This window comes from Oryzias latipes, chromosome 3 (genome assembly GCF_053564925.1).
Source record: "Oryzias latipes strain Hd-rR chromosome 3, Olatipes_Hd-rR_3.1".
NCBI lineage: Eukaryota > Metazoa > Chordata > Actinopteri > Beloniformes > Adrianichthyidae > Oryzias > Oryzias latipes.
This window is the reverse complement of record NC_136239.1, coordinates 25,919,253-25,947,043: the sequence shown is the minus strand read 5'-3', so window position 1 is coordinate 25,947,043 and position 27,791 is coordinate 25,919,253. Positions and strand designations below refer to the sequence as shown.

General features: G+C 37.3%; 4 protein-coding genes across 5 annotated transcripts; 3 read left to right on the top strand and 1 right to left on the bottom strand.

The window, feature by feature from the left end:
- Window positions 1–780: 780 nt before the first annotated feature.
- Window positions 781–3,673, bottom strand: emc8 (ER membrane protein complex subunit 8). The gene is made up of 5 exons (XM_004067219.4): window positions 3,467–3,673; window positions 2,169–2,245; window positions 2,005–2,074; window positions 1,720–1,814; window positions 781–1,598 (listed from the first exon to the last, which is right to left on the bottom strand). The coding sequence occupies exons 1-5, from the start codon at window positions 3,671–3,673 to the stop codon at window positions 1,439–1,441; spliced, it is 609 nt and encodes a 202-aa protein (XP_004067267.1). The 3' UTR covers window positions 781–1,438.
- Window positions 3,521–6,498, top strand: cox4i1 (cytochrome c oxidase subunit 4I1). 2 transcript variants are annotated; one of them, XM_004067218.2, is made up of 5 exons: window positions 3,521–3,656; window positions 4,754–4,830; window positions 5,683–5,847; window positions 5,968–6,099; window positions 6,187–6,498. In XM_004067218.2, the coding sequence occupies exons 2-5, from the start codon at window positions 4,755–4,757 to the stop codon at window positions 6,321–6,323; spliced, it is 510 nt and encodes a 169-aa protein (XP_004067266.1). In that variant the 5' UTR covers window positions 3,521–3,656; window position 4,754; the 3' UTR covers window positions 6,324–6,498. The 2 variants fall into 2 exon arrangements, with proteins under 2 accessions (XP_004067266.1, XP_004067265.1); XM_004067217.5 differs by lacking the exon at window positions 3,521–3,656 and adding an exon at window positions 3,932–4,072.
- A 1,471-nt stretch (window positions 6,499–7,969) lies between these two features.
- Window positions 7,970–20,026, top strand: dusp22a (dual specificity phosphatase 22a). The gene is made up of 7 exons (XM_078945348.1): window positions 7,970–8,007; window positions 9,402–9,466; window positions 10,349–10,431; window positions 11,027–11,076; window positions 14,048–14,122; window positions 15,450–15,621; window positions 19,474–20,026. Exons 1-7 carry the CDS (start codon window positions 7,970–7,972, stop codon window positions 19,564–19,566), a joined length of 576 nt encoding a protein of 191 aa, XP_078801474.1. The 3' UTR covers window positions 19,567–20,026.
- A 2,120-nt stretch (window positions 20,027–22,146) lies between these two features.
- Window positions 22,147–25,568, top strand: irf8 (interferon regulatory factor 8). The gene is made up of 9 exons (XM_023953506.2): window positions 22,147–22,287; window positions 22,426–22,615; window positions 22,840–23,023; window positions 23,194–23,294; window positions 23,517–23,574; window positions 23,928–23,975; window positions 24,083–24,472; window positions 24,583–24,698; window positions 24,796–25,568. The coding sequence occupies exons 2-9, from the start codon at window positions 22,445–22,447 to the stop codon at window positions 24,991–24,993; spliced, it is 1,266 nt and encodes a 421-aa protein (XP_023809274.1). The 5' UTR covers window positions 22,147–22,287; window positions 22,426–22,444; the 3' UTR covers window positions 24,994–25,568.
- The last annotated feature ends 2,223 nt before the right edge of the window (window positions 25,569–27,791 follow it).

Genomic DNA, 27,791 nt, shown 5'->3' with positions numbered 1-27,791 from the left:
TAATAGCATAAAATGACCCCCCCCTCGATAATTTCAAAGTATACACACAAATCTAAAAAAAAATTATTTCATATTTAAAAAAATAAGACTGTATTTACCTTCAGACATGAACCAAAAGTGGAGTTTTGTCTCATCACTAGAATAGAAACTTTTCAACTCATTATCAGAGTATTTAGGATACCAAGAAATGTTGCATCCCACTGTTTTGGAAAGAAAAAAAACACTATTCCTATTATTTTTTCTTTATAGTGTTAAGCTTTAATGACATTCTTTAACCCTTGTGCTATCTTAGATGACCCCACCCTTACTTTGATGTGTTCTCCCTACCATGACAAAGGTGGATAAAGGTGAAAAGATTTCATGTAATCCATGGACACCAGTGAAGATCACAAATCATTGAAGAAAAAAGGTTCAGCGCACTGTCTAATGGGTCTAGATGACCCAACTCTCAACGTTAAAGTGCCTAGGATAGCACAAGGGTTAAAGGATTGCATTTTAAAATTCCTCAGAGGATCCTCTTCCTCTTTGTTTAGCTCCATGGCTGTCATTAATCCTCCTTCCATATTCAAAGTAATTTTATCCTTTTTTTTTTGGTTTGACAGTCTTTGCTACAAGTATCTCTGGAAAGACCCAGAGGCACATCAAATTAAGGCAGTTAACTAATTTCAAAAGGCGTTGACTAAAAGCTAAACCCCGATCTTAGAATCAGTTTTGCTTTCGAATGCATTTGCTCATCAAGGCAAAACTCTTTCACTAAAGACAAATCAAATACGACAACAATTTTCTTTCAAGTAACTTTCATTTTACATTCAGTTCTTTAATGTAAAACAGATTTTACAGTCAAATGTTTAATCTCTGCTTTGCTCCAACTGTAAATACAAAAGATGTTTTAGAAAATCCAAAGCCTACTTTTATTATCAGTTCTGTAAAAAAGTACACATGATTTTGTTTTACTACATTTACTCGTCTGATAGAAAACATTACTGTTGAGACATTTTAACAAATGAACCTCTATTCAAACTTCATTACTTCATGCAATTTTTGCTTCATCCTAAAATGACTTTTTTCAGGGGCTTAACATCTTCTCGAAGATAATTCACACAATAACTAATATTATTCAAATAATTTAGAAACACCAGACTGTATGGCTACTCATTAGGGATTTAAGACAATCAAATGGTATAGAATTTATATATTTTAATCTAGTAAAAAAAAAAAAACATTAGAAGAAAAATAAATCATTCATAAGGTGACCTCCGTTATGATCTCAAGATCACCTTCTAAAGGTGACCACAGGCAAACGGTTCTCACGAGGAACCTGCATTTCAGAGGCTCTGGGCCGACTCATCAGTGCTTCCTTCAGTGCCTGAGACTTTGGATGGAAACTGCTCAACAGGAAGCAGTTTTACTCTGTGCTCATGGGAGAAAGACTTGAGGTCTAGCACAGGTCCAGCACAGATTTGTTAATCATAGGGTTAGTCCAGTCGTTCCTTAGATCATCCAAGTGATTGTCAAAGTCAATCAGGTTTTCGTAGGACCTGCCCTCAAGCAGAGCAGATGTGATCTTCTGCGCTTCACTCCAGTCCTCAAAAGAATCCCTGAAACGCACACAACAGTATTACCTGACGTTTCATTTTCTTTCATCTAGATGGGCGTTTGAGCTTGAGCTTATTACGGTTAACACACGAGATGCGGACACACGTAGCCTCAAGTACTCACAAGGTGACATCTCTGCTTTTCCACTTGTTTTCATGATGATCATAAATGATCACAATTGGTTCAAAGCAGCTCATTGTTAACCTGCTGTTGTCTATCTGTGAAAATGGAAAGAATGATTATGTGGGAACAAAAAGCTGCAATTCTGAAATAAAAAATAAGCATTTAGTTTAAACATGTCCTGTCAAGTTAAGCACCATCAGCAAAGGTCTACTGATTTTCTCTGCACAATTCTATAATTTGCCCCGAACAACAATATTAAATGCCGGCTAAATTGGTCATTGTTACCATAACAATGGCTGCATCACTGAAGTTCTCAGAAATTCTGGCCGCCACTTTTTCCGCAACTTGATTGGGTCTGCAGGAGAGATGGGACAGGGAACGTAAGCAGGGTGCTGTGCGGACGAGGTTATCACTGAAACTGTGGCGCTGGCCGGTCTGCATATCTGTACCTTGAATCCTTTTTGCGTTCGTTGGCTTGATAATATCCAGCAATTATATAGTTATTTTCTTTGCACCAAGTGTCAATCTGTGATGTGAATAATAAAGAAAAAAAAACAAGATTAAAGTCAGAACATTGTTATTTACAACAAAGAAATCTAATCTAACCTAATCTTTTTGTTGTGTAAACACAGATTTACGATTGAGTATTAGGAACCCATAAAAATAAAAAAACATTACATTTTTGAGAGTAAAGTTGTAAAATTATGAGAAAAGAAAATCCCTAATTTTAAGAATAAAAATATGAGGAAGAATGCACTGATAGAAATACAAGTAAAAGAGTTAATGTTTTACAATTAAAAGTTATAATTTCATAAGATATAGGTTGAGAATTTCTGAGATTAGAGTCATAAATTTATGAAGCAAAGGACTGTTTACTAAAAAAATACAAGAAAAATGAACTTCTATCAGTATGAAAGATGTAGAGCGTTTTGTAAACAATTACTTCAGCATTGGTTTCACAAATAAGGTAACACTGGTGAGTCAACATTATTTTATAAGTATACAGACATTAAAAAGAACTTGCAGGCCTTTTCAGGAGATGCCTGCCAAAATGTGGATGGAGGCGTTCACAACCAACTATATTTGAAAATATGTAAGGCTTTTGGTTTTTGCACTTGAACATACAAATCAAATCTGAATAACAGTGGTTTCTATTAAATGACAGGTAATTTTCCAATCCAAAGTAACTAACAAGGGTTCATAAAATGCACAAAAAAAGTCATTCAAAATGAGTTCAGCTACATTCCCATGAATGAGATATACTTAAGTAAGCATTCTTCTCTAATTAAACCTTTATTTATGAACACAATCTTTTCCCCTAACAATTGTTATGAAATGTATATTAAAAAACCAATGCAGTCATTTAGGAAGCGTTGTCCTATACTAAGCAAAATGGGTGATAATGTCACTTTATTCTGGGTTTTAGAGGAATATGCTGAAGCTTTTTGGGGAACATTTATTTCACATGTTCTACTGTACAGAAAAATTATTACAACATTTTTGTATTTTTTTAAAACTCATATTTTTCACATTAAAAACCGAAAATGAATAACATTTTTTAAACACATCAGTAGTATTAAAATTAAAACTCCAATATTTTGAAATACCAACTTGATTCAAACAACAAATAACACATTTCACTGTAATTTGATAATAAAATCCACAAACGTTGTGTCCCTGCATTGCTGTATCGTAATATATCTACTCTGAATGCAGGGGCCACATGATGTACTTGAAAAATACTCACCAGAGTTAAGGCTACTTCTAGCATTGGAGCCAGAGCCAGAGTGCCGTGGAACAGAGGCAGACAGTCCACGCACAGGACCGGCTCACTGTCTTTCTTCCTGTCCTTGGTTTTTTCTGCCACCAGCAACCCATTCACGGCGCAGTTGGGATATTTCGCAGCGTGTAGGAGCATTTTACAATACGCTTGGCTTGTGAGTTGAATTGGCATTGTTTCTGGTAAAAAAACAAACTACTGGACTAAAAGTTCTTTTGTGAGTGGCGGAGAGGCTAGTCCGAAGAAGGTTAGAACTGCTGTCGCTAGCCGTCGTTACTTATCATACCCGGAGAAAAGTGGATATCAACACCAAGCTGTCGACTTTCTATCAAAATACAGAGTTTAAGCAATAACATCTATCGAGTTCATTCACTATATGCAACTATCAAAACTTAAACAGATTTTTTTCTTGTTAAAATAGTAACTCCACGTCCAGCAGAAAAGCTAAGCGTGCTTCGAGTCGTAAAAAATTAACGTAAGCCAGGTTAGTTCCCAACGCGCTTTACGTATTTCCGGTCTGTGCCCCACTTCCCTTCAGACCGTCGGCGGACAGCGGCACGGAAGAGATTGCAGGTGGAACTTTTTTCATTTCGCAATATAATTCAAACCACAATCATATTCTTCGCGGTTTTACATTTTTGTTTGTTTTTGCACCGTAAATATTGGATTGTTAAGCAACACTATAGCTGAAATGGACGATTTCTTTCAGAAATGCATTCGGTCACTGTGTCATATATAGCATAGCTTAAAAGCTAAAACACCGGCAGCTAACGCAAATACTAGAGAAAAACATAAAAACCTCACGAAGAAAGCTGTCCATTAGTCTGTTGCGAGGTCGTTTTCTGAAATGAATGTGTATAAATGAAGGCAATTTTGTGTAAATTGTTGCAAATCTGTAATTTAGTGGTTATATTTTTCACCGGACTTTGTGACCTTGTGTGAGTAGCTAGCGCTAACATTAGCCTAGCCTGAAGATAATAGGTTAATGTTATTTTTCGAAACATGTCACTTAATTATATCTGTAATGACTCATGTGGTCTCAAAACTATCTGTTTAGTACGCTTTTATACATGTTTGGTGGTAATAGAAGTCTGGGAAAGTTTTAGTTAACAAAAAACTCCAGTCTAATATAATAAGTGTCTGTAGTTATTAACCTTTAACATTATGGGGCATAATGTCAAGTATATTATGGACGTTTTCTGTTTTTCTCAACAAATAAGGAAATGCATAATCAAATTATTTTTGATTCAACAGAATGCTTGCAACAAGGGCCTTCAGCCTGATTGGCAAACGCGCCATCTCCACGTCAGTCTGCGTGCGTGGAGGACATGGTAACTAAGTTTTATCCCATGTAAAAAAAAAAAAAAATACATATGTCTGTATTTCCAATAAATAAATAACTTGAATGCTAAATTTAAAAAAAAGGGACGGTAGCCCTCTCTCTCTCTTTTGTTTTTGAATGCAAGTTTCTTTATCTTTTAAGTACTTTTTTGTGCTGACATAATTTCATCCTGCAGAGTTAGAGTAAGATTTGGACAAATAAACCAATTTGACCGATGATTTTCTTTCTTCTTCTTTTTTTTAAATAATTTTTGTTTATGATTTTAAGTAACTAACACCTTGCTGCACTTGACCAGGGGGATAAAAACGTTACAAATAGAGGATCAGCTGGTTTTGTTGCTAAATGAAAATTATTTCCTGCTCTGCCCTGCAACAGTCACAAACGACCTTTGCCCTGTACAGTTTCCTACTGTGCTGGTTTATGCATTACGGTGGGAATCCACAGCTGTTTGTGTTCTCTGCTGTGACTGACATGCATTCAATTCTAGGCTTTCCTTCCCAATTCTTCAGTAAATCATTTTGATTATATATTGGTCTGTTAAAACATTACTTCCTCTGGAAAAATAGGACAAATGCTGATATCTGTAGAATAATTTCTTTATTTGTTTAAGTCCTCACCAGTTATTTAAGGCATATTTTATAATAACCTATGTTTAATGACAGTGGCCTTTTTATTTGATCTAATTATTCTAGAGTTGAACCACCTTACAGCTGGTTTTAGCACCATCCCCTGGTCAAAAAAGAACGGCCCCCCTTTCAATTCCTGTTTACTTAACTTAAGGTGTCATGACAACAAAACTGTTTAATTCAGAAGCTTTAATAAATTTGTATTCCAAATCCAGGTGTCGCTAAGGTGGAGGACTACACTCTGCCTGCATACTTTGACAGACGGGAGACCCCCCTTCCTGAGATCGCTTATGTCCAGACCCTGACCCCAGAGCAGAAGGCCCTGAAGGAGAAGGAGAAGGGTTCGTGGGCAGCTCTCTCCAATGCTGAGAAGGTTGCATGTAAGGACTGGATGGCATAAAGCTTTGTTGTTTTACCCCTTTGGAGAGTGTTTAGACTAAATCTGTCCTCATATAACATATGTACATAGAAAACAAAAAACTTTTCTTTTTTTTTCTCAGTGTACCACCTCAGCTTTAAACAAAGTTTTGCCGAGATGAACCAGGGGACGGGGGAGTGGAAGTCCGTTGTTGGAGGGATTATGTTCTTTGTTGGTTTGACTGGCCTGGTTGTACTGTGGCAGAGAAAATATGGTAAGACAAAGATCAAGAGAATGTAGTGTTCTAATTTCCTCCTGTGGTGAAACTTTGGTTTTTTATTAATTTCTGTTCTCCTGTCAGTGTATGGACCTGTCCCTCACACATTGGATCCTGAGTACAAGCAGCAGGAGCTTCAGCGCATGCTGGACATGAGAATGAATCCAGTTGAGGGCTTCTCTGCCAAGTGGGATTACGAAAACAAACAATGGAAAAAGTAACGAAGAGAAGGCTTAAATCAATAAAACGTACTTTGACAAGACAGGCAGATCTCAAAGATATGAACATACATATGTTTATTTTCCATTTGTTCATTTTACCCCAATCTGTGCTTTTTGGAAGACCACTTCCTCCTATGGTCCTTGTGTACAATAAAAACTGTTTAACCAATTAAAATGTCTTTGAGGGGTTTTGTTTTTACTGCGACTCCTTCAAGGGTGCTACATGAGGTGGATGCGTGGCCAAAAGTTTTTTGGAACAGACTATTTACACATCAATTTTTCTTTGAGCTGGCATGTGAGATTATGTTCAATTAAAAGTGCATGCAGGCGCCGCAGTTTTTGTGCTGGTACCAGAATTCAAATAAAAATTCATTTTGCAATTCAATACTAAAAAAAACTCATTTCAATTCATTGTTTGTTTTAAAGACCCACTCCAAAGAAAATGTTGTTTTCTGTATTTTAACATGTTCTTGTGGTATTTTTCTCATGATTGAGGATATCTATAAAAGAATTAAAGATTAAAATTGCATTTCTGATTATTTTTATATTCAAATAGTTCTGAATTAGGAGCAAAAGAAAAAATACTATTTGAAAAAGTTTGTAGCTGTGAGGTGGGTGTCACAGTCGGCTGGCCACAAGCTCCAACATTGCTCGCCATTTTTGTTGAACTGGGAATGTTAACTTGGGGTTTTCAGAGGCCGTAGGCTAGCGGTAGAGGGAATAAACAGATGGATGCTGCTCTGCAGAAACTATGTCCTAGAGAATGACACTTTTCTTTCTTTTTTTTTGTGTGTGGCTAGAATCAACATAATTATAATGAAAAGACCACTGGGAATGCCTTTAGAATAGATCAAAGGATGATTGGAGTGGGACTTTATATTATCTTTAAGTAACCTAGAATCTATTGCATGTTATTTTGTGTGTGTTTTTGTGTCTCTGTCCTTGAACATTTCTTGTATGTTTACTGGAAGTAAGTTATTTTTGGCTTCAAAGATGATGAGTGCCGTTTTAAGTTTCACTAGTTCCCATAACTTCAATAAAGCCGACTTTACCAATAGTGCATTTGTATGTATCCCATAATCCACACAATGAACTATTCCAATAGATATGTATTTTAAGATATAGAAAGACTGTAGATTTGTTTTATAAGTATTTCCCCAAACTTCTACGCTGTACTGTAAATATGGTAGTATTATTGATAAATATATTAGTGAATGTGCTCTGTGAATGAGTGTAGCTCTGACTTATTTGTGGCTTCCAGCTTATTTTGTGGTCCAAAATTTCAGTCACTCTTTCCAAAACATGATTATCAATAGCAACTTTTATTTCTACGTCTGCAGGAATGTGGAGATTTCCAAAAATCATGAATTTAGTTTTGTCAACATTGAGTGGGAGTTTATTTTTGTCAAACCATTGTTTGAGTTTCCCCAATTCTGTATTTACCATTTTTACTACTTTAATTCAATTCAATTTTATTTGTGGGGAGCCGGTTTAGCTCGTGCTGGTTTTTCGGCGCCTTCCGTCTGTGAAACCAGGGTTTGAATCCGGGCTGCTCCTTATTCCCTTCTGTGCCGGTCCCAAGCCCGGATAAATTGAGAGGGTTGCGTCAGGAAGGGCATCCGGCGTAAAACATTGCCAAATTAACCATGCGAATCCTCCTCAACAGAGAGGTTGTTTCGCTGTGGCAACCCCTGATGGGAGGAGCTGAAAGAGGAAGAAGAATTCAATTCTTTATTTATATTGCCCAAAATTTACAATAGTCATCTCAATGGGCTTCATACCAGTAATTGTGTAATAAATATGAATCATACTACTTCACTGAGATTCTCCCCTGTACATACCATACTTGTGTCATCGGCATATAAAAAGTAATTGAGTGTATTTGACACCATGTGTATTTCATTTAGATATAGGATGAACAATGTTGGGCCTAATATTGACCTTAGCTTAAATTTAGCAGGGATGTGTTCCATATCTTTCTAGTTTCTTTCCTAAAATGTTGTGATCAGTAGTGTCAAAAGCCTTTTTCAGACTGATGGACACTCATACTGTGAACTCTTTATTTTCTGTGCCATTTATTGTTTTTTCCCTTAGTTGCGTAATCGGCATGGATGTTGATCTATTTTTTCTGAAACCATATTGGTTGTTGGACCTTAGTTTATGTTTCTCAAAAAAAACTGTTCAGCCTTGTGAGGAACACTTTTTCAAAAATTTTGGAGAATTGGCAGAGTAAAGACACTGGTCTGTAATTTTTTAGTTGGTGTTTGTCCCCTGATTTGTGTAATGGAATTACTTTAGCTCTTTTCATTTTTGTGGAAATGTTCCTGTTTGAAAGGATAAATTGCAAATGTAGGTTAGCGGGTCAACAATGGAATCAATGACCTTTTTCATCACCATGATATTAATTCCGTTACAGTCTATAGATGTTTTGTTTTTGAATTCTTTGACGACTTTTAGAGTTTCTTTTGCTGCCACAGGTTTCAAGACAGTTTATTTCGTCGTCTAACTTTGGCTCTATTTTTACAAAATATTAATTGAACTCCTTAGTCATGATATAGCTTTATAAGGTGTTAGTCATTCTGAAAAAAAATTAGTTGTGAAATTATGACAATTCTTTTACATTAAATATTATATTTGCACGAGGTTCCAAAAGGGTCATGAAAACCGTTAGCCCTAAAATTTTGCCAAAGGTTGGCAAAATATGTGCCTACTGCTACAGGACTTTCTATCTCTTACTCAATTAAAATGCCATATACGTATTTTTAGATAGCCTGAAAAAAAGGTTTTTACATCTAAGGTTAGTTAGTAAAATGTGAAAGATCGGCTTGTAATTAGTAAGTTAAAGAAATGTAAATCTATACTGTAATTGATCTGAATTTGTTGTGCCTTCATTTATAAAGAAATAATTTGTCACTCAAAAGCCTGTCTTAAATAATCTTTCTCTCGTTGGGAGATTTTCCACACTGCAGATGGTTGTTAGAACGTTAACAGAGCAGGGATTTAAGATGTGATAATCCTGTTTGTAGGCCTTGTATGCCTGTTAGAATCTCAGACCTAAAGCCTTAAAATCCTACCCAGCCTGATCTGGGCTGGTTCTTCTGCTTCACAGGTGGTCGATGGCCTCTACCTCGGAAATATCAAAGGTAAAACCATTTTTTATTTTTTTTTATTTTTCTAAAATGACGGATGGATTTACTGTGAAAATTGAGTTGTGCAGCCCTGGTTCTTATAGGACTTTATGTCTCTGCTTAGGGTCATGTGTGACAATAAATGTCATTAGAAATGCACTTTTTTTTGCAGTTATGTATGTTTATATTATACTTAAGGCTACACTGTGGCATATTTACCATGTTTGCATTGAATTGATTCTATATGAATGCAAGTTACAGTATTACTATTGTATTTTATGTATAATTGCAATAAAGATCATCATCTTTTAACATCATTCTTATGAGATTAAAAAGTGATGTGCACTTTGTTGGTTTGCATTGTGGGGGATTGAGTTTTTTTCCCCTTAACATATATATAGAACCTATGGCAGGCTGAGAATCACTGGTTATTGTTGCAGAGTTTCTGTTTCTTCTTTTGTCAAATGTGGTTTCTATTGTGCAAAGATCCAAATAACTAACCCAAAAGACAGGGAGTGGCTTTCTGCGGCTCGACACACAGCCTCTTCCCAGTAAATGTAACTTTCACTCCATTGTAACTTTAGCCATCTTAATAGCAGCTGTATCATTTATTTTTAGTGCAAATGAAAGACACAGCAGTTGCAGAATCCTTAGCAGCTTTCAATAAAGTGGTCAAAATTATTTTTTCTTTTCAAATATCGAGTCTTAACTCATGCAATTTAGAACTAATTGTTGGATCAATTCTGCTTTGAATACCAGTCTTTTGTTCCTGTAAATGTTTTATTGCATCACCACCCATATCACATTAATAGATATCACATTAGTTTGCTTGTTTAAGTTCATATTTTGTGTCAACATTTTTTATTATTATTATTATAAAGATTTTTTACATCACAGATGCAGAAACCAGAGAAAGTTTGTCAGAAAATAGCATCACTCACATCCTCTCTGTGTACAACAATCCTCAACCTGTGTTTGAGGTTAGTAAACAAAACCATTTGAATTTGTTTTGTAAAGGTTTTTTATCATATTGTTTTAGGTGAAAAATGTTAGTCAGCTTTTACGGATTTCTCAAAGATCCAGTTTTGCCTACTTGCCAGCAGAGGGCAGTGGTGAATCATGTTTGAAGAGTTCAATGTTATTTCTGCAGTGAAGGTTTTTAACCCTTGTGCTGTCCTAGGCACTTTAACATTGGGAGTTGGGTCATCTAGACCCACTAGACAGTGCGCTAAACCTTTTTCTTCAATGATTTGTAAACCTCACTGGTTTCCATGGATTACATGAAATCCACTCCACCTGTGTCATGGTAGGGAGAACACGTCAATGGTCATCTTGACCCCATAGGACAGCACAATAGTTAAGGGATCTAATTTCATCATAGAGGATACAGAGATTTTTATTTTAGTGGTTTAATCCAAATCTATGTCCATACAGTCTTTTATTAAATGTGTAACACTGACTTCTGTTGGGACTATATTTAAAGACATTACCTAATGTGTTAATATGCATTTGACATAATTAATGAAAAACTTACATTCTTGCAATTATTTTCACATTTTCATCAATGTTTTGCAGGACAAGAAGTACCTCTGTATTCATGCAGTTGATGCTTCCAGCCAGAACCTGTGAGTACATATGGATGTGGTTTTACTAAGATGCATCAAAGCTATTTCATTTTCCTTAGCCTATCATTTATTCTCTTCTAATTGCATGTTGCCGTTGAAGCCCTTACAGAAAAGCGATCTGAAGAAGGACAGATGATTTTTAGTAAACAAACGAGGTCTAAACTCTACCATCAGGTTTGTGTTCTGTTTGCGTGAGAAAGGGATTGAACTTGTTCACTGAGAGATTGTTCATCAGGATGCCGACTGTGTGGAAAGAATGCCCGCCAACCCATTAGTCATCATGCTAATGGCTGTTTATGCAGAGCTTCGGACCGTGTGCGGCACCAGTTGATATCCAACTTATTTGAATAATTTGATGAGAAAAGATAGAGGGGCATCAGACATGAGTCCCATTACTAAGGAGACGTTTCCTCTGCACTGTATTCCACATAAAGCAGGAGCAGGACTCTTAACTCGATTGGTTCTCTTCTGTGGGCGGTGGGGCTCCTGCACAGACACCTGTGGAACTGTAGACATTTCTGTTCATCTTCTCAGGCTCCAGAAAGTTCAAATAAAAGTGGTTTTAGTTCCTTAAAAAAAAGTCGAAATACGCGTCAAAAATAAAGCTCAATGAAATTAAGTCACTTATAGGTTGAGCTCAAGTTGTTGGCTGGATCGGGCTTTGAGGTGTCTGACCTCATGTGTCGCAATCGAGCGTCCCTCCGTCAGGCAGCAGAGGAAGGAAACCTCCCAGTGACATCTGGCTCGACCACCCTGAGCTTTAATAAACCCCCGATGTCACAATCAGAGGCTCGACTGATGTCAGGGTGAGGCCAACTGCCACGCCACTGCGCTTGCTGTCAACTGGGGGGGGGGGTGTCAGCGCGATCAGACCTGATTTTTAACATAAAACACTTCAAGAAACACATTTATTTGATCAGAACTGCACTGAGGTGGAAGTTTAACTACTGTGTTTAATGTTGGGTGAATGTAGAGTAGATGTTTTCTCATGAAAAATCACAGTGCACATTCGCCCTCAGGTTCTCAAAGTTTTTGTAGCGTAGGACCAAATTAAGAACTCGACATTAGACTGGGGGCCAGTTTTGGTGAAATAAATGGATAACCAGAAAAAGTTGTTTTTAAAAACATTAATGACCAAGTGTCATTTGTACAGTTAACCAGGCCCTCCAGATGTTTTCCCAGTTGCGGTCTGAGGTTGCGGTCCAGATCTTCAACTCGTCTAGTAATTGTATCATTTGACAGACTTTCTTTTGCTCTAGACAAACAATGTCAGCTACTTTCTGCACACATTCTTTTTGCAAACTCCCCGTCACTGAAGGATTTGCTACGCCGGGCCATTTCCAAATCCACAACGTAGCTTCTGTCACAGCTTCACTGGATTTAACCATTTTTGTAAACATCTGCTGTGCAGCATAGCCTCGTTGTAGTTGTTGGAGTTTATTGTTGTGCTCCTCGCCCGTCAATTTGTCATCGTTTTTATGATTTGTAGCATAATGACGAGTTATAGTGATTTTTTTTTGAGCATTGCATTTGCCTGCTTGCAAATCAGGCACATGACTTTATTCAGCCCATGAGGAACGACAAAGAAAGCATTTGTCCACTTAGCTTGACAGCGCCTTTTCTCCTCGCCAACACGACGTTTTTCCTCAAAGGAACCTGCTCTGGCTCTCTTGTATTGAGGGCCACAAAAAATCTTCCCGCAGGCTGCCATTGGACCCCGGGCCGCACTTTGAGAACCCCTGCATTAGCCCATAAAGGTGTTAACCATGGCTGAGTTAGAACTATGTCGTTTTTTTGGTAAAACTATAATGGACAAATTACAGTTGTTTAAATAATAAGAAAAAAACACTAATACAAATCTATCAAATTCCAGAACTTTTGTTTCAAGTATCCTGCAGCATTTCAGCTCTGACTTGTCAGTTGACTTGTCCAAATTTTTGCTCATTTAGTCTGCTGATTTTGTCTTAACATATTTGCATACTGAACAAGACTGCAGGAAACGTCCCTTTCAGGAAGACGGAACGATCTGCTGAGGAGACATCTTTTGAAAAGGAGATTGGGGCTCAGGAAGGAGGGGAAAAAAGAAAAGTGGCAGCCGGTCTATTTTGGCTCCTGTCTGTTACTCTGTCTGCTGTTGAGTAACAAGCATCTGCTCCTCAGGAGACGGTGCGATCAACCATGCGCTTCTTGATTGTGCAAAACACTATCAGTGTTTCCTGACAGTTAATAAGAGTATCTGAGGGGCATCTGCCCTTTCCTGTGCTGTTTTGAAGAGGGTCTTCTATGCTTAACCGGCAGCTGTTTTAACCCTTTTTGTTCAGTATGAAACTTTTTGTTTGCAGAACACAAGTTTTAGTTGCATTTTGAGTCAAACAGACTGTCTCCAAATTTTAGATACTAAGTGAATTAAAGTGTTAATTTAGCAGAATGACAAAAACAAAGATTACTTCCCTTGTCTCTCCCTGCTGTCTGCACTCTGGTCTACCACAGACTCCTTATTTGAGCAGAGCCAACATTTTTGTCACATGACAACTTGGAGTAGAGGAAAAAAAACTCTCCACAGCAAGAGATTTTTTTTTTTCTAAATTAAAAAAAAAACCCTCATCAGAGCTGCGTCAGTCCTTGCGGAACAGTTGCTCTTGTATCTGAGATCCAACTCCAGTTTCTACAGTCAGATCAGAAAGTCATCACAGCTTTAGAAGCTTCTTTGAACTTCAGTACGAGGGCCTCTTCTCAGGAGTTTCAGTTCAAGGTGTTCTTTCTCAAATCCTTGTTATATGAGCCTATTTTAGCTTTACTGTGTTATTATGAGAATCGTGTAAAACTTGTTTTTCTGAGGAGTTTGGGTTTCTCTTGATTTAAAGACATGTTTCCCCCAAACATCATATACAGCAGACTAGAAACTGTCTGTCTGTCATCCAGATGATTGATCTTTAAAAAAAAAATTCTATTGTTTTGCGTGTTTTTTCAGAATACAGCATTTCAAAGAGTGCATTGGCTTCATTCACGAATGCCGCTTGACTGGTGGAGCTTGTCTGGTTCACTGGTAGGTTCTAGGTTCAAACCTTCTCTGAAGTCTGTAAAAGTGTAAACAATGCTTGTCTTTCAAAACACACTCTGAAAAAAAAATCCTTCTAGGAATACATTTGCAATCGTTTCAGAATAAAATTCAAATGCAGGGGACTGCTTTCATGTTAAAAGTCCCACTGTGAGCTTTTAATTATGATTCTGCTGTTTTTAGCCAAAATCAAAAAACCTGTGCCGTTTTCTAGGACGTAATATCTACAGAGGGTGGTACTGTTGGTGCGGAGCAACCCCACTTCCCCTCCCCCTTCCCTCCCATTTGCTGAGAGTTTTCTTATTTATAGTCTTTACAGCTAACTTATAGCCCCTCACACCATCAACCTAATATTATCAAAATTGGTATTTGGTAATGCAACATAAACAGCGAGCAATATAAGCGAGCCATCCAGCCGTACAGTTTTGAGGCAGATGCCAGCTCAAGTGAGGATTACAAAGACGTACATGGATCTATTTGTCTGCAAGTGGATGCATTGGAATGGAGTGGAGCAGGGAGCTTGTAGCCCGTCCATTGTTTTCTTTACGCAACAAATATGCTCTTTTTATCTCACTGCATTTTTTTGTGTGCTCCTGGATTAGATAAATTAGATTTATCTGTGCTTTTCCAGATGCCACTGCCACCCAATTCATAATGATTTGAATAAAGAAACACTCCAAAGCTCAATTTTAATCTTAATATGCTTTAATTATATTCTCCATCATGAGAAAAACACCACAAAAACATGTTAAAGACAACCAAAACACCATTTTCATTGGAGTGGAAATTTTAAATGTTATTTAATTAATTATTTTTTTACTCAAAGCACCAGTTTGCATGCAAAGTGCCACTCAAATGGGTTAAACCATCGCAGCATGCTAAATATGAATGACAGTTATTGTCCAGTTCAGTCCAGATTGTCCTTATTGCATTTTATAAGTAACAAATGCATTACAATCTTTAACATAAAAAGTATACAAGCATACGCCATATACTAAAGAGTTTTGGCTGTAATCTCCATTCTGATTAAGCTAAGGGGACAGTGAAGAGGAAAACTGGAAGATTTCGAAGAAGAAAAAACTGCTGCATCGGACTCAGTAAGTGCGACCAGATCAACTGCTGCAACCATTTGAGAGACAGTCCAACCCAAAAACACTGGAAAATCTGTTAGAGGGCAAAAGGAACCAAGTTAGGAACCGCAGCAGTGAGGGAACAGGAAGCAGACCAACACACTGAAGCATCTGTTAGGAGACAAAAGAGGTGTGCTTAGCGACTGCAGCTAATTTTAAAATCCCTTCAACATCTGTCTCCTCAGCCTGGCAGGGGCATCCCGCAGCACCACCATGGTAGTGGCCTACCTGATGACCGTCACCCACTACACTTGGGAGGATTGCTTGTCTGCAGTCAAGTCTGTGCGTTCCTTCGTTGACCCCAACCCTGGCTTCCGGGACCAGCTGCAAGAGTACCAGGAGACGCGAGTGTCAGAGGTATATGTTAGCCAGAGTAAATTTAATAGTCATTTTTTTAAATTCACGCAACGCTTCACAAAAACCAGTGTAAAACATCTGTTTGGTAAAAATGTAGTTTCAGAGACTTACTGTGAACTATGTACAACTTTGTTCATAACAGTGGGTTTAGGGAGTGAACAAGCCAGCAAGAAGAAGTTAAATGAACATCACTCAGCTGAGTTAATTTACTTAAAATAATCATGAACAGACAAAGGGTGAGGGGTGTCTCTAGATATCCTATTTATTTCGGTTCATGTGAACGGTCATCTGGTCCATCTTAAAACATGGGTCACAACACAAATCCCAAGAAATCCAAAAATCTATGGATGTGGAGTAATAAGGAGGTACCAGCAATATGTATCAATGGGATGTTTCTCAGCATATGATTTGCTCTGAACAGTGCAGTTTGAGAGGTAACCAAGTCAAATGGTTGGGGTGGGATTATATTAGCTTGCTTCTTCCCACTCCTTTTCAAGCAATAAATCAAACTCTACTTATACCTCAGTTAATGATCACTGTATTTATTTCTGTAATGAGTTTGATAAATATGTGTAAATTCTTTATTGCTTTGACTACAATGCTTGAAATAAATCAATAAAATCAAAATCAAATCAAATACGGGTGTCAAATCTGCTGGCATTACACAAAGCAGCCATGGGGACTCCAGTAAAGGCTGACTTTTATTGGCCAGAATAATTATTTGATGGATAGAGTACTAATCAAATTAGCCAAATATATATTCGATACCTTTGTCCACTTTTTTCTTAATGTGGTCAGAGTTACATTCTTCATCAAACAGTCTATCATTAACATTTATTAGCTGCTGAAACTTGGAGTTTAACCCAAATCAAGGCTATGATTCACCCCTTTGTCATCCTTTCGCCGTAGGTGTTGCTGCAGGTAGCACAGGTTAAGTCATAAAATTTGAATACTGTGAGGAGCGTTGTGACACACTTTAGCACGTCTGCATTCACATTTTCACACGCTCACACTTGAAAACAAGAAAATGAGAAGGAGAAAAAAGAAGATGAAACAGAAAGTAATACAGTTGTGAAGCACTTATAGTCATTCACAGATGAAAGTTGATACCATTACTCAATGGCAGTTTTTTGAAGCCTTATCATTTTTTTTCCATTTTAGGCTGTGATGCAAACTTTTAACATTACTATAGGGTTGTTTTTTTTTTATTGGCTTGGGGAAGATTAGGTAAGATTCTCTTGACCAGTTTAACCAATCTTTTTTCTAAGTTTTTAAGTGTCGATTTATTTGTGTCCACCTAACTTTTTGAGGTCTATCTTCCCCTCATCATCCATTCGAGATACATAATGCCTTTTGGAGAGGGTCTAACACTGAGAGAAAAATGATCACTGAGCATTGCTAGAAGACGACGTGTTTTTGAGTTTATTCACGCACAGCAAAAACGTTCCTCATTCCAGACAGTTTTTTTTTTAAGATAGACATTATTTTGTAAAATATTTTTAAGCTCAACATTCTTGGCATGGTGACTTATATGCAAATTAAAGCTCTGTGGACTGGTAGATGGATTTGAACCTGACAGGGCAAATTCTGCCTGGAGGTCTCACGTCACCTGCTAATGTTAGGCATTTCAAGCATCCATTTATCTCCACGAGGCTTTTTGTGCAACCGTTTTTTTCTTCTTTCAAAAGGCAATTGGCAGCGAAGGAGCATTTCTCGTAAACCAGTAGCTTTCAGCTAAAATGGTTCAATACAACAGCATTAAAAAGGTGTATCAATAGCAAAAAGCTCATTAATTAGTTAAATGTTATGTATTTTCAAATGTATATTTTCATGCATGACTAAAGTAAAATGTGTGTATTTTTGGGTTTCTTTTCTTTTTCTTTTTCAATTAAAAACCCAAATAAACAAATGAATCAAAGAATTTGGGCGATTGTTTTATGACAATTAAACATTTTATAAAACTAATACATCAAGTATGCATTATACATATTAGTAAAAAAACAATAAGAGCTAAGATTTGATGCTCTGTTGCTGGTGTTGCAAAACTGACATTAAATCCCAATTTGCCTAAATATTGCATTGTGTATTAAACAATCTGATTCTTAATAAAGATTATATGGAGACTTGCAGCATTTAGTGGCATTAACAGGCCTATACACCAATATATCTTAATGTTTAAATTTAACCGTGGAATCTATTCGGAATATTCCTTTTTGCTTTAAGTCCAGAACAAATTTCAACTTGTTGTGAATTTCGTACAGATGAAAGTCAAAGGTAGACCCATTCACTAATAACCATCATCTGTTGGAAGTAAAACATGAGTTTTCTGTTCATAATTTCGAAGGATTGGAGCAGTGTTTGCACTGGGTGTGCGTGAAGGGGAACTGCTGGGGTTTGCTTGGATTGCATTAGCTGGGGTTTTGTTCATCACGTGTTTAGCCTTACTGTCAGCATCTTGCCACACAACACAGATGGAGAAAAAAAAATGGTCATCATTTGTAAAGGTTGCCCTGATTTTTCTTTTTTAGGATTTAAGATTAATTGTTGTTGTTTTTTGTTTTTTTTGTATCTGTAATTTTTGCTAGTGTGTGAACAGTTTGGTCTTCCAGCCAAACAAGACATGTGAGTCCCACTGGGGAGGGCAGACAAAGCTTTGTTCCTAAATGAAAATAAATTATCAAGGAAGAATTTCAAGAGGAAAAAACACAATGAGATATTTGCATATCTGTAAAACAAATGCAGTGTTCATGATGAGAGGATTTGTGGTGTTTGTACTGATAATCATTTCTATCTTTACACTTTGATTGCTAGCTGGAGCTCTTATCCAAGCTGACTACTGTAAACCCGTTTCAAACGGGTTTTACTTTTGGTATAGATATCTGTCTTACACTTGAACCTATTCTGCAATGTTTACTTTGTAACGTTGTTGGATTGCTGCCCTGAACGGTCTTTTCTGTGGTCCTTAGGGTTTGGTTTAATGACTATGTTGATGTTATCAGTCAGTGCATTGCTTTTTGACTATGATTGATGCAACAGTACACATTTTTAGGAAGATGAATGTATTACTGTAAAAATGACTTTCACTTCATTTAATTCAACAAAAATTAGGGATTGCACAAATCTGTGGCTAATTCTTAGACAATTATAGAAAGTTTGTTAAATTCATGCGGTGGTCAAAACAAAGTCCAAAGCTTTTGTGCATTTTGATAAAACTAAAGGTGAATATTATTATTAATAATAATTTTCTAATATCTATGCTTTTGCACAATCCCATTAAGTCTTAATAATATAAAAATAGAACAAAAACTCAGCAATCGATCAATGTCGAAATGTGTTTCGACATTTTGGGAAATGTTGCATTAATGGCTAAAATGAGATTCAATTATTATAATTATAAGTATAATTAGATATTGAATCCAGGTCCAAAGTCCTTTCTAGAGACTTTTATTTTTTTAACTTAACATTCATTATTACCTTTAATAAGATCTAGACAGAGAAGAAATGTAGCACTGTGGCATGTGAAAGGTTAATTTAAATTAAAAAAATTACGTTATATCTTATTTTGTACACTAACCTAGCAGAACTGCTGAAGATTTGACGTTTTAAAACAAAGATTACATTATATAAATGCCCCCTGTAAAGCTATGCAATAAATATAATAATAATAATAATAATAATAATAATAATAATAATAATAATAATAATAATAATAATAATAATAATAATAATAATAATAATAATAAATGTGTGTCAAATCAAAGTATGACTATCATTTGCACATTTAATGTAATTGGTTGTTAAGTACACCAACAATGCATTCAAAAATAATTGTGCTTATCTTTTTATCTACAGTATCGAGCCTGGCTAGAATCCAGCTTCCTCTCCAGTCCATTCAAAGACTCTGACCAAGTGGGAGCTCTACTGAGTCAGCGCATGGAGCAATAGGATGAAACACACATGCTACTGAAGTCCACTGTGTCCTAACTAAAGCCTTAAGGGGGAAAAAAACAGAAAAAAGTTTAAATTCTCACATGAAAGTCTTTGTTTTTTCTTGAACTCTTAGTTGTATTTCTCTATTTACTTTCAAGGCGCAGGGCCTTACTGTAAACATTTCCATGATGTGGTGCTGAGTACAGTCACAGCAGTACTGCAGACGCATTACTAGAAACACGACATCCTGGACTGGGCTTAGATAAACTATAGCTATGTTGAAAGAAGAATTACTCCAAATGTTTTCCTGATTTGAATGAAGCGTTACATTTTTAATGTCTACAAGCTAATTTTTTTACAAGATTATTTTTTTAATAAAAGAGTGACTTTAGTTATATATTTATGGTGTCTTTGTTTAGAAAAAAAATCACATAACTAATGAGACATTTAATTGCCAATAAATCTGCAGTATGAACATGTGTCTGTGTTGATTCCAAAAAAAGAAAAAGAGTTATGTTTCTTCTTATTATTTTTTTACTTTTTCCTAGAAAAGTTATTCATTGTCTTTCACTTTCGGCTTCTCCCATCAGGGGTCGCCGCAGCGAAACAACCCTCCCTCGAGGATGAGTCGCATGGTTAACTTGGCAATGTTTTACGCCCGATGCCCTTCCTGACGCAACCCTCTCAATCCAACCGGGCTTGGGACCGGCACAGCAGCAGAGAAGGGAATAGGGAGCAGCCTGGAATTGAACCCAGGTTTCATGGACGGAAGGCGCCGCAAACCATGTTTAACTAATCTCCCACTTAACTAATTTTCTGTTTGAAGTAGGTCAGCAGCAGATTGATCACAGTTCAGAAGGAGAATTCATCCCTGGAACTGCTTTTCACTTATTGAAACGCCACTGACTAGACAACGATTCTACATGTCACATACACATAAATGTAGTTATTGAAGTGCTAATTTTTGTGTCAAAAATGTTTAGTGTGTGTTGTTTAAACAGATGACACCACAAATGCAACGCGTGACTGCATTTCAATTTTCAGCGGGGAACATGTTTAGACAGGTAGACTATTTTCCAGAGGCATACTCGTTGACAACCGTTTTATCCTCATCTTTTGAGGTTTTTTTTTCTCTTGGTCTTTTCTGTCCTCCATCACAAGTGACAGCTACTTTGAAGATAGGTCAATCTGTCATACAGATAGCTGGATAAATGGATTGATGGATAATGTCTGTGTTGAACTACCAACCAGTAGTTGAGAGACAAAAAACAAATTGACAAAAAGACCTGAAATTTAAAGACAAAATAATGATTAAAATAATAATTTTTTGTAGTTGCTTCAGCTTCACCAACCTGACCCCTCTGTAATAAAATCATAATACCGTATTTTCCGGACTATAAGTCGCCATTTTTTTCATAGTTTGGCAAGGGGTGCGACTTATACTCCGCAGCGACTTATATTAGAACTATATTGAAATAAATACATTGTTAACCCTCCTGTTATGTTCATTTGTGAGGAACAGAGATGATGTTCCTGGGTCAATTTGATGTATGAGGTATGTTAAGTGTTAAGAGTATGTTAGTGACTCAGAGAATCAGCAAACCATTTTTTACAATAAGATCTTGAAGGCTAAAAACATAATATTCTACTTTCCTATGATTTCATAGATTCAGAAATGCAATAAAAATGACTACATTCTACAAATACAGGATGAAAACATAGTATTAGTTTGACAATGAGGCTTTATGAAAGGAATAAATAAATAAATATGAGAAAGAATTACTGTGAAATTATGAGATAAACAGTCTGCTATGATTGTGTCATATGAGTTTGTGCAAGTTATTATATCTTGGTCTCAGATTTAGACTTATAGTCCAGTGCGACTTATCTGTGTTTTTTTCTACTTTAAAATGCATTTTTGGGCTGGTGTTACTTATACTCCGGAGTGACTTATAGTACGGAAAATACGGTAATATCCAGTTTGTGCCTAAAATTGCATTTTTCATGTAAGAGTGGCTTGTTTTGTGTACAAAAATAGATGAATTATATTTATTTTTAAAACCCACGTTTGAATATGAAGAGCTCTTAGAATAAATTGGGAACCATTCGGACTTTGGAGGTTATTTTACAAATAAAATGAGGAATATAATGGCAATCCTATAGTCTAAATATATATATATATATATATATATATATATATATATATATATATATATATATATATATATATATATATATATATATATATATATATATATATATATATATATATATATATATATAAATAAAAGGATAAAAGAATTAATGCATGTTTATAATTGATGCTGTATCTGTTTATGTGAAATGTCTGAGAAGATATATCTTCACATTGATTCGCCCACTTCACTTGTCTCGTTCGTTGAAACCTTTTCATCTTTATGCGAGTGGGAATGCAAAACATTTTTGTGTCAAAACCCGCAGCAGAATAACTTGTGATTGTCTGGTAGAAGCTGCTTTACAACAATCTCCCGGCCAGGCCATTTCTTGTAAATCGCTCAGTTCAGAGAAAAACGTCTTCCGGACTGGGCAGGCTCAAAAAGCCACGTGTGCGCTGATTGGTCAGCATGAGGAAGGGCGGTGAAGTCCCGCCCCCGCCCAATAATTCATAAACTTTGGGCCTGACTGTGTCTCGCATTTGATTTTAAGTGACGGTGGATCTATCGATCAGCACCACTCACAGAACTCACCTTAACTACTGTAAGTGCTTTTACTTCTTATTGTTTTTGTTATTCAATATTATTTAATTTCCAAAAACCTAGAAAGTTAAATAATTTGATTATTTACTAATTAATACATTAATTGTTTTATAAATACCTTATATTATGTCATCTACAGAGAAGAGCGGTCTATCAGGATGTTGAACTCAGGGGGTCGGAGGTTGAAGCAGTGGCTGATTGAGCAGATCCAAAGTGGGCAGTATTCCGGCCTGCAGTGGGAAGATGAAAACCACTCTATGTTCCGAATTCCATGGAAACACGCAGGAAAACAGGATTACAACCAAGAAGTTGATGCGTCCATTTTTAAGGTGGAGGCTTTTCTGTGCTTTTTTATCCAACAACAATCTAAGAACATTTTGTATTTAGCAGCATCATTTGTCACACTTTTCCTTCGTTACCCAATGATTTCAATATTTTACGAACAATGATTAGTATTTATTTGTATTTTTTAAATAGTTATAATTTTTTTTGTTAAATTTAAGGACTAAAACATCCAGCACCTCTCTAAAACTGAAATGTCCCCCTTCCACAGGCTTGGGCTGTGTTTAAAGGCAAGTTTAAGGAGGGAGACAAGGCTGAGCCTGCAACATGGAAGACCAGACTCCGCTGTGCCCTGAATAAAAGTCCTGACTTCGAGGAGGTGGCCGAGCGATCACAGTTGGACATCTCAGAGCCCTACAAAGTGTACCGCATTGTGCCCGAAGAGGAGCAGAAGAGTGAGTCTTTTTTTTTTATGGAGGTGTGCGTGCTAAGTTGTGGTGAAACTAGAGAAGATGTTTCCATTCCCTCTTTGTTTGTGAACAGCAGCAGACATCCTGACAGATAAAATGACAGTTACCGTGTTTAAGACAGTAGAAAACCTCAATTGCTCTTCTTCCATTCTCAGATGGTAAGAGCTCCATGATGACCATCCCAGCACCCACCAGCTCAAGTGATATGAAAGACATGGACTGCAGCCCTTCAGAAATAGAAGAATTCATTAAAGAGGTAAGATTAGCCTTTATTCGTTCATTATTTCTTATAGATGTTATCCTGCCGTCTTGTTTCGAGATGAACCTCCACATTAATTGTGATCCGCTTTGCGCGCCCAGCTTTTTTCCTTTTCAACCCTTGTAGCGCTGCGAACGCACGGACTCCGCTTAGCTCTATTGTGTGTTGTATAAAGGTATTGTTTTGACAGGCTCTAATTTCCATGGTGTCTTTTTGCAGGAGGACGGCTGCAGCATTCAGGCCAGTCCAGAGTACTGGTCCCAAGGCAGCATGAATGGTGAATTTAACTTTCTTCTATTCACATGAAATAAGACCTTTCACACATAATTTAGGTCTCTGGTGTCTTCTTGAGTTGTTCCTCACACACTGAACTGTCTCTTCAGGCTACTTCAGTTCTAAAAAACAACTTTCTGTGAAAAAAAAAAGAAAGCCCAATCATTTTTCTCATCGGTTGAATTCTGCAATGGAAGAATTGACTAACATCCTGTTGAACTTTGCTGACTTAAGGGATTATTTCTTCGTGAGATTGTGTTAGAGACTGTATTTCTGATGATGCAGCAAAACAATGACATGGCAGAGTGGCTGCAGTCACCGTGTTTAAAAATGGACTCTTTCTTTTCTTTGTTACAGCTTTGCCATTGAATCAAGACCCTTTACCATCAAGCAGCCTAACTTCAGGTATTTACTCACGTTGACCATCAAAGCATTGCAATAGAAGCACTAAAAAGTACTTTATTGTGTTGAATAAATATTGATAATCTAAAAATGGGTTTTTCTCCTTCCAGCTTTCTCTCAGCTGATGATCACTTTCTACTACAGAGGGAAGCTGATGCACAGCGCCTTCGTCACTCATCCCGAAGGCTGCCGCATTTCCCCCCAGCAGCCCCTGGGACGAGGTGCCCTCTACAGTTCAGACAGCATGCAGACTATTCATTTCCCCCCAGCTGAGCTCATCGAGTACAGCGAGCAGCGCTTCGTCACTCACAAGCTGTTGGGCCACATTGAGAGAGGCATCCTGGTGCGTGCCAATCAGGAAGGGATCTTCATCAAGAGGCTCTGCCAGAGTCGCGTCTTCTGGAGTGGGCAGGGAGATGTGGGCCAGTACAGCTCCATGCCCTGCAAATTGGATAGGGATGCCGTGGTGAAGATTTTCGATACGGGAAAGTTTTTCCAAGGTGAGCCCGCTGTGGCATGATTTCATTTGAACACTTTATGAAAAGAAATGTTAGATTGACGATGTGATAAAATCTTCTCAATATTTTCTCCTTTTTCTGGAATCTTCCAGCTCTGCAGTTATATCAGGAGGGTCAGATTCCCGCTCCCGACCCCACAGTGACTCTGTGCTTTGGAGAGGAGCTCAGTGACTTAAACAGCGCAAAGAGAAAACTCATCATTGTGCAGGTAAATCCACATCAAGTGTCTCACTTTAAAAGCTAAAAATTTGCTAGAACTCAGACATTGACATGTTTTTCTTTTGTGCTCCCTCCCTGGCTTGCAGATCAGTATGGTGAACTGCCAGCACATGCTAGAGACAATAAATGTTCACCGCTCTCAGGCCTACTGCAGCAACCCAAACCTGGAGATGCGGGATGATCTGGCCACTGAGCAGATGGCGCGCATCTACCAGGACTTGTGCAGCTACAGTGTTCCCCAGAGGTCAACCTGCTACAGGGACAATGTGTCCATCACTGCCTGACCCAGAAGCAGCACCACCTGACAGGAGCCCGCCAGAATGTCCTCCACCCAAAAAAAAAGACATATCAGGGATGCTTTTCTTGCGCACAATGAAAAGGTGAATGAGCACACATGAAGGCAAGGAAACACACATCCTTCTCTGCTGATAGTGTTTCCAAGCTGAAGCTCAGTGTAAAAAAACTACTGTTTTGCTTGTAAACATGGCTAGCACAAAACTGTCCTTACCCTCTGCTTGATTATTAAAAAAAAAAAACATATAAAATACATATATTACATGTTATTATATGTCTGGATTCTGACAGCGGTTTTATAGGTGTTGTTCCCAAAACTAGATTTTACTTTGTCATCATCTTTTTTGTGTGCAGATTTTCAGGTGAGTTGCCAGTTCGGTCATCTTAGTCCAAGCATAAAACTCAAAGACATCAAAGATATTTTTGTAAGAGAAAATGTGAAATATTCAATGCAATGGGGCATTAATGCACAGATAGGTTTTACTATCAACTATTGTTTAGGTTTACAGCTTTATTTCTTCATGTTTTTGTAAATTTATTTTCAATTAAAGTTTTTAAAGCAAAACTATGTGTTTTGGTTCCTATTTTCCTGTCATATTACAACAATGTGGACTTTTGAATTTAAATAAATTGAAAATATTTGAATTTTTTTGAATCACATTTTTGAATAAAATAATTTCAGTCAGACGACTCATGCAGTAAAGAAAGATTTATTTCCATATTTCTTTTAGTTTGGCGTAAGGCTCCGTTCAGATTCACAAAACAAGGATCTCCATAGAAAACTTTGGGTATAAAATTACCCGTAACGGAGCTCACAGGTGGAAGCCGGGGAGGAGGGTGGGGCGACGAACGCAGAGCTCGCGGAAATGGATGAAGAGGGATTGGACCGCACACCTGGAGCTTAAGTAGACGCTGAACAGGTGAGTTGATTAGACTGAACCGCCCGCAGGGAGGAGTCACCAGGTAAACGCACTGCTTGAGCTGCCTGCATGAAATACTGTATATGAAGGGCCAAAGTCGCCTCCACCTTCTGAGGAGACTGAGGTCCCTTGAAGTGTGTGTGCCTCTCTTACGGACTTTTAACCCTTGTGCTATCTTAGATGACCCCACCCTTACATTGACGTGCTCTCCCGACCATGACAAAGGGGGAAAGATTTCCTGTAATCCATGGACACGAGTGAAGATCACAAATCATTGAAGAAAAAAGGTTTAACGCACTGTCTAGTGGGTCTAGATGACCCAACTCCCAATGTTAAAGTGCCTAGGATAGCACAAGGGTTAATGACTCTGTGGTAGCCTCTGCTATCCACTACGCCGTGGTCTGTTGGGGAGCAGGCAGCACAGACCGGGACAGAAAGAGACTCAACAAGCTGGTCAGGAGGGGCAGTTCTGTCCTGGGCTGTCCACTGGACTTTGTGGAGGAAGTGGGGGGAAAGGAGGATGTTGGTCAAGCTAACATCCATCATGGTCAACACCTCTCACCCACTCGAGTCAGACAGTGGAGGCGCTGCGCAGCTCCTTCAGTTGCAGACTGTGACACCCTCCATGTAGGAAGGAAAGGTTCCTCAGGTCATTCATTCCCACAGCTGTTAAAATGTACAATGGCAAAGTTTAAATATGCATGTACAAAACTGGTTATCATGCATCCATAGCCCATCTGAATATATTGTCTTTTACTTTATTTTATTTTATTATTACGTATAACATATGTTAAGTCGTAATAGTGTATATAGGTGTAGATTCTTCTTCTTGTTAAATGTTATTACTTTTGTATTTTTGCACATTGTAAACACCCTTTCATTCTTTTTGCACATTGCTGTTGTTGTTCTTCAGCACTAATCCGCTGTAGTAATTGAATTTCCCCAACATGGGATCAATAAAGAATATCTTATCTTATCTTACTCCCAAGGTCGTTCATTTTCAAAAAAAACAGCACGCGTATAAAGGAAAAAAATTGCAAAATTTGGAAGCTTTTGTTCAGAAATATCACAATACAAAGATTCGGAGAAGGTACATTTTTAATAAATTAGTTAAATATAGGTTACTTGGTTTTATACTGTCAGTATTACTCTTTATTTGATGTAGTTTCACAACCTATCACTTTAGATCTTAGGTAATGGCACAAAAAAAATAGATTTTCTTGTCATGATTATATCTTGCAAACTGCAAAACAAAACTCCTAAATGCATTTGTGTACAATTTATGTATATTTCTTTTAATGCTAAAAAATGACTGTATCCAGTCTAAACCACCATTTGTTTTACCACAACTTTGACTCACCAACAGAGGCTTGATATTTCTAAATTCCTCCTCTATAAACAAACATCTTTGAATAAAATTTAATAAACAGAGAGGATGAGTTCTTATGAATAAATTGGAGATAAGATAAAGAAACAAAGTTTAGATCAGTAAATAGCTCCAGAACAATAAAGGCATCTTATTTAATTTTCTAATGACTATGCACTAGTGCAGTCCAACCCCCGCATCCTTATGTACAAGGATTTTCAGTGTCGGACTGGTTTTTCTGTCGGGCCGCTGAACAGACTTTTTTATGTGGGTGTGTTTTCACTTCCCATCCAAAAAACCTTTGGTTTCCAATTGTCGTCTTACGTTGTGGTCACACATTTTTCAAATACCTGTTTTCTGTGGTTAAATTTCAAATCAGAAGAGATGAGTGTTTTTACTGAAACCCTGCTTGAAAACAGGCCTGTTAGCTGATACACATCTGTAAACCTCACAGCTTAATTTAAACGGAAACGTTACCTTTTGGTTTTGGTGATGTCTGGAA

Coding starts and splice junctions, on each gene's coding strand:
- emc8 (XM_004067219.4), bottom strand. CDS start 3,673: ATGCCAATTCAACTCACAAGCCAAGCGTATTGTAAAATGCTCCTACAC. Junction 2,075..2,168: donor GAACGCAAAAAGGATTCAAG/GTACAGATATGC, acceptor TCTCTCCTGCAG/ACCCAATCAAGTTGCGGAAA. Junction 1,599..1,719: donor AAAAGCAGAGATGTCACCTT/GTGAGTACTTGA, acceptor TGTGCGTTTCAG/GGATTCTTTTGAGGACTGGA.
- cox4i1 (XM_004067218.2), top strand. CDS start 4,755: ATGCTTGCAACAAGGGCCTTCAGCCTGATTGGCAAACGCGCCATCTCC. Junction 5,848..5,967: donor CAATGCTGAGAAGGTTGCAT/GTAAGGACTGGA, acceptor TTTTTTTCTCAG/TGTACCACCTCAGCTTTAAA. Junction 6,100..6,186: donor ACTGTGGCAGAGAAAATATG/GTAAGACAAAGA, acceptor TTCTCCTGTCAG/TGTATGGACCTGTCCCTCAC.
- dusp22a (XM_078945348.1), top strand. CDS start 7,970: ATGCGAATCCTCCTCAACAGAGAGGTTGTTTCGCTGTG. Junction 14,123..15,449: donor GGAGCTTGTCTGGTTCACTG/GTAGGTTCTAGG, acceptor CTGTCTCCTCAG/CCTGGCAGGGGCATCCCGCA. Junction 15,622..19,473: donor AGGAGACGCGAGTGTCAGAG/GTATATGTTAGC, acceptor TTTTATCTACAG/TATCGAGCCTGGCTAGAATC.
- irf8 (XM_023953506.2), top strand. CDS start 22,445: ATGTTGAACTCAGGGGGTCGGAGGTTGAAGCAGTGGCTGATTGAGCAG. Junction 23,575..23,927: donor GTCCCAAGGCAGCATGAATG/GTGAATTTAACT, acceptor TCTTTGTTACAG/CTTTGCCATTGAATCAAGAC. Junction 24,473..24,582: donor TACGGGAAAGTTTTTCCAAG/GTGAGCCCGCTG, acceptor GGAATCTTCCAG/CTCTGCAGTTATATCAGGAG.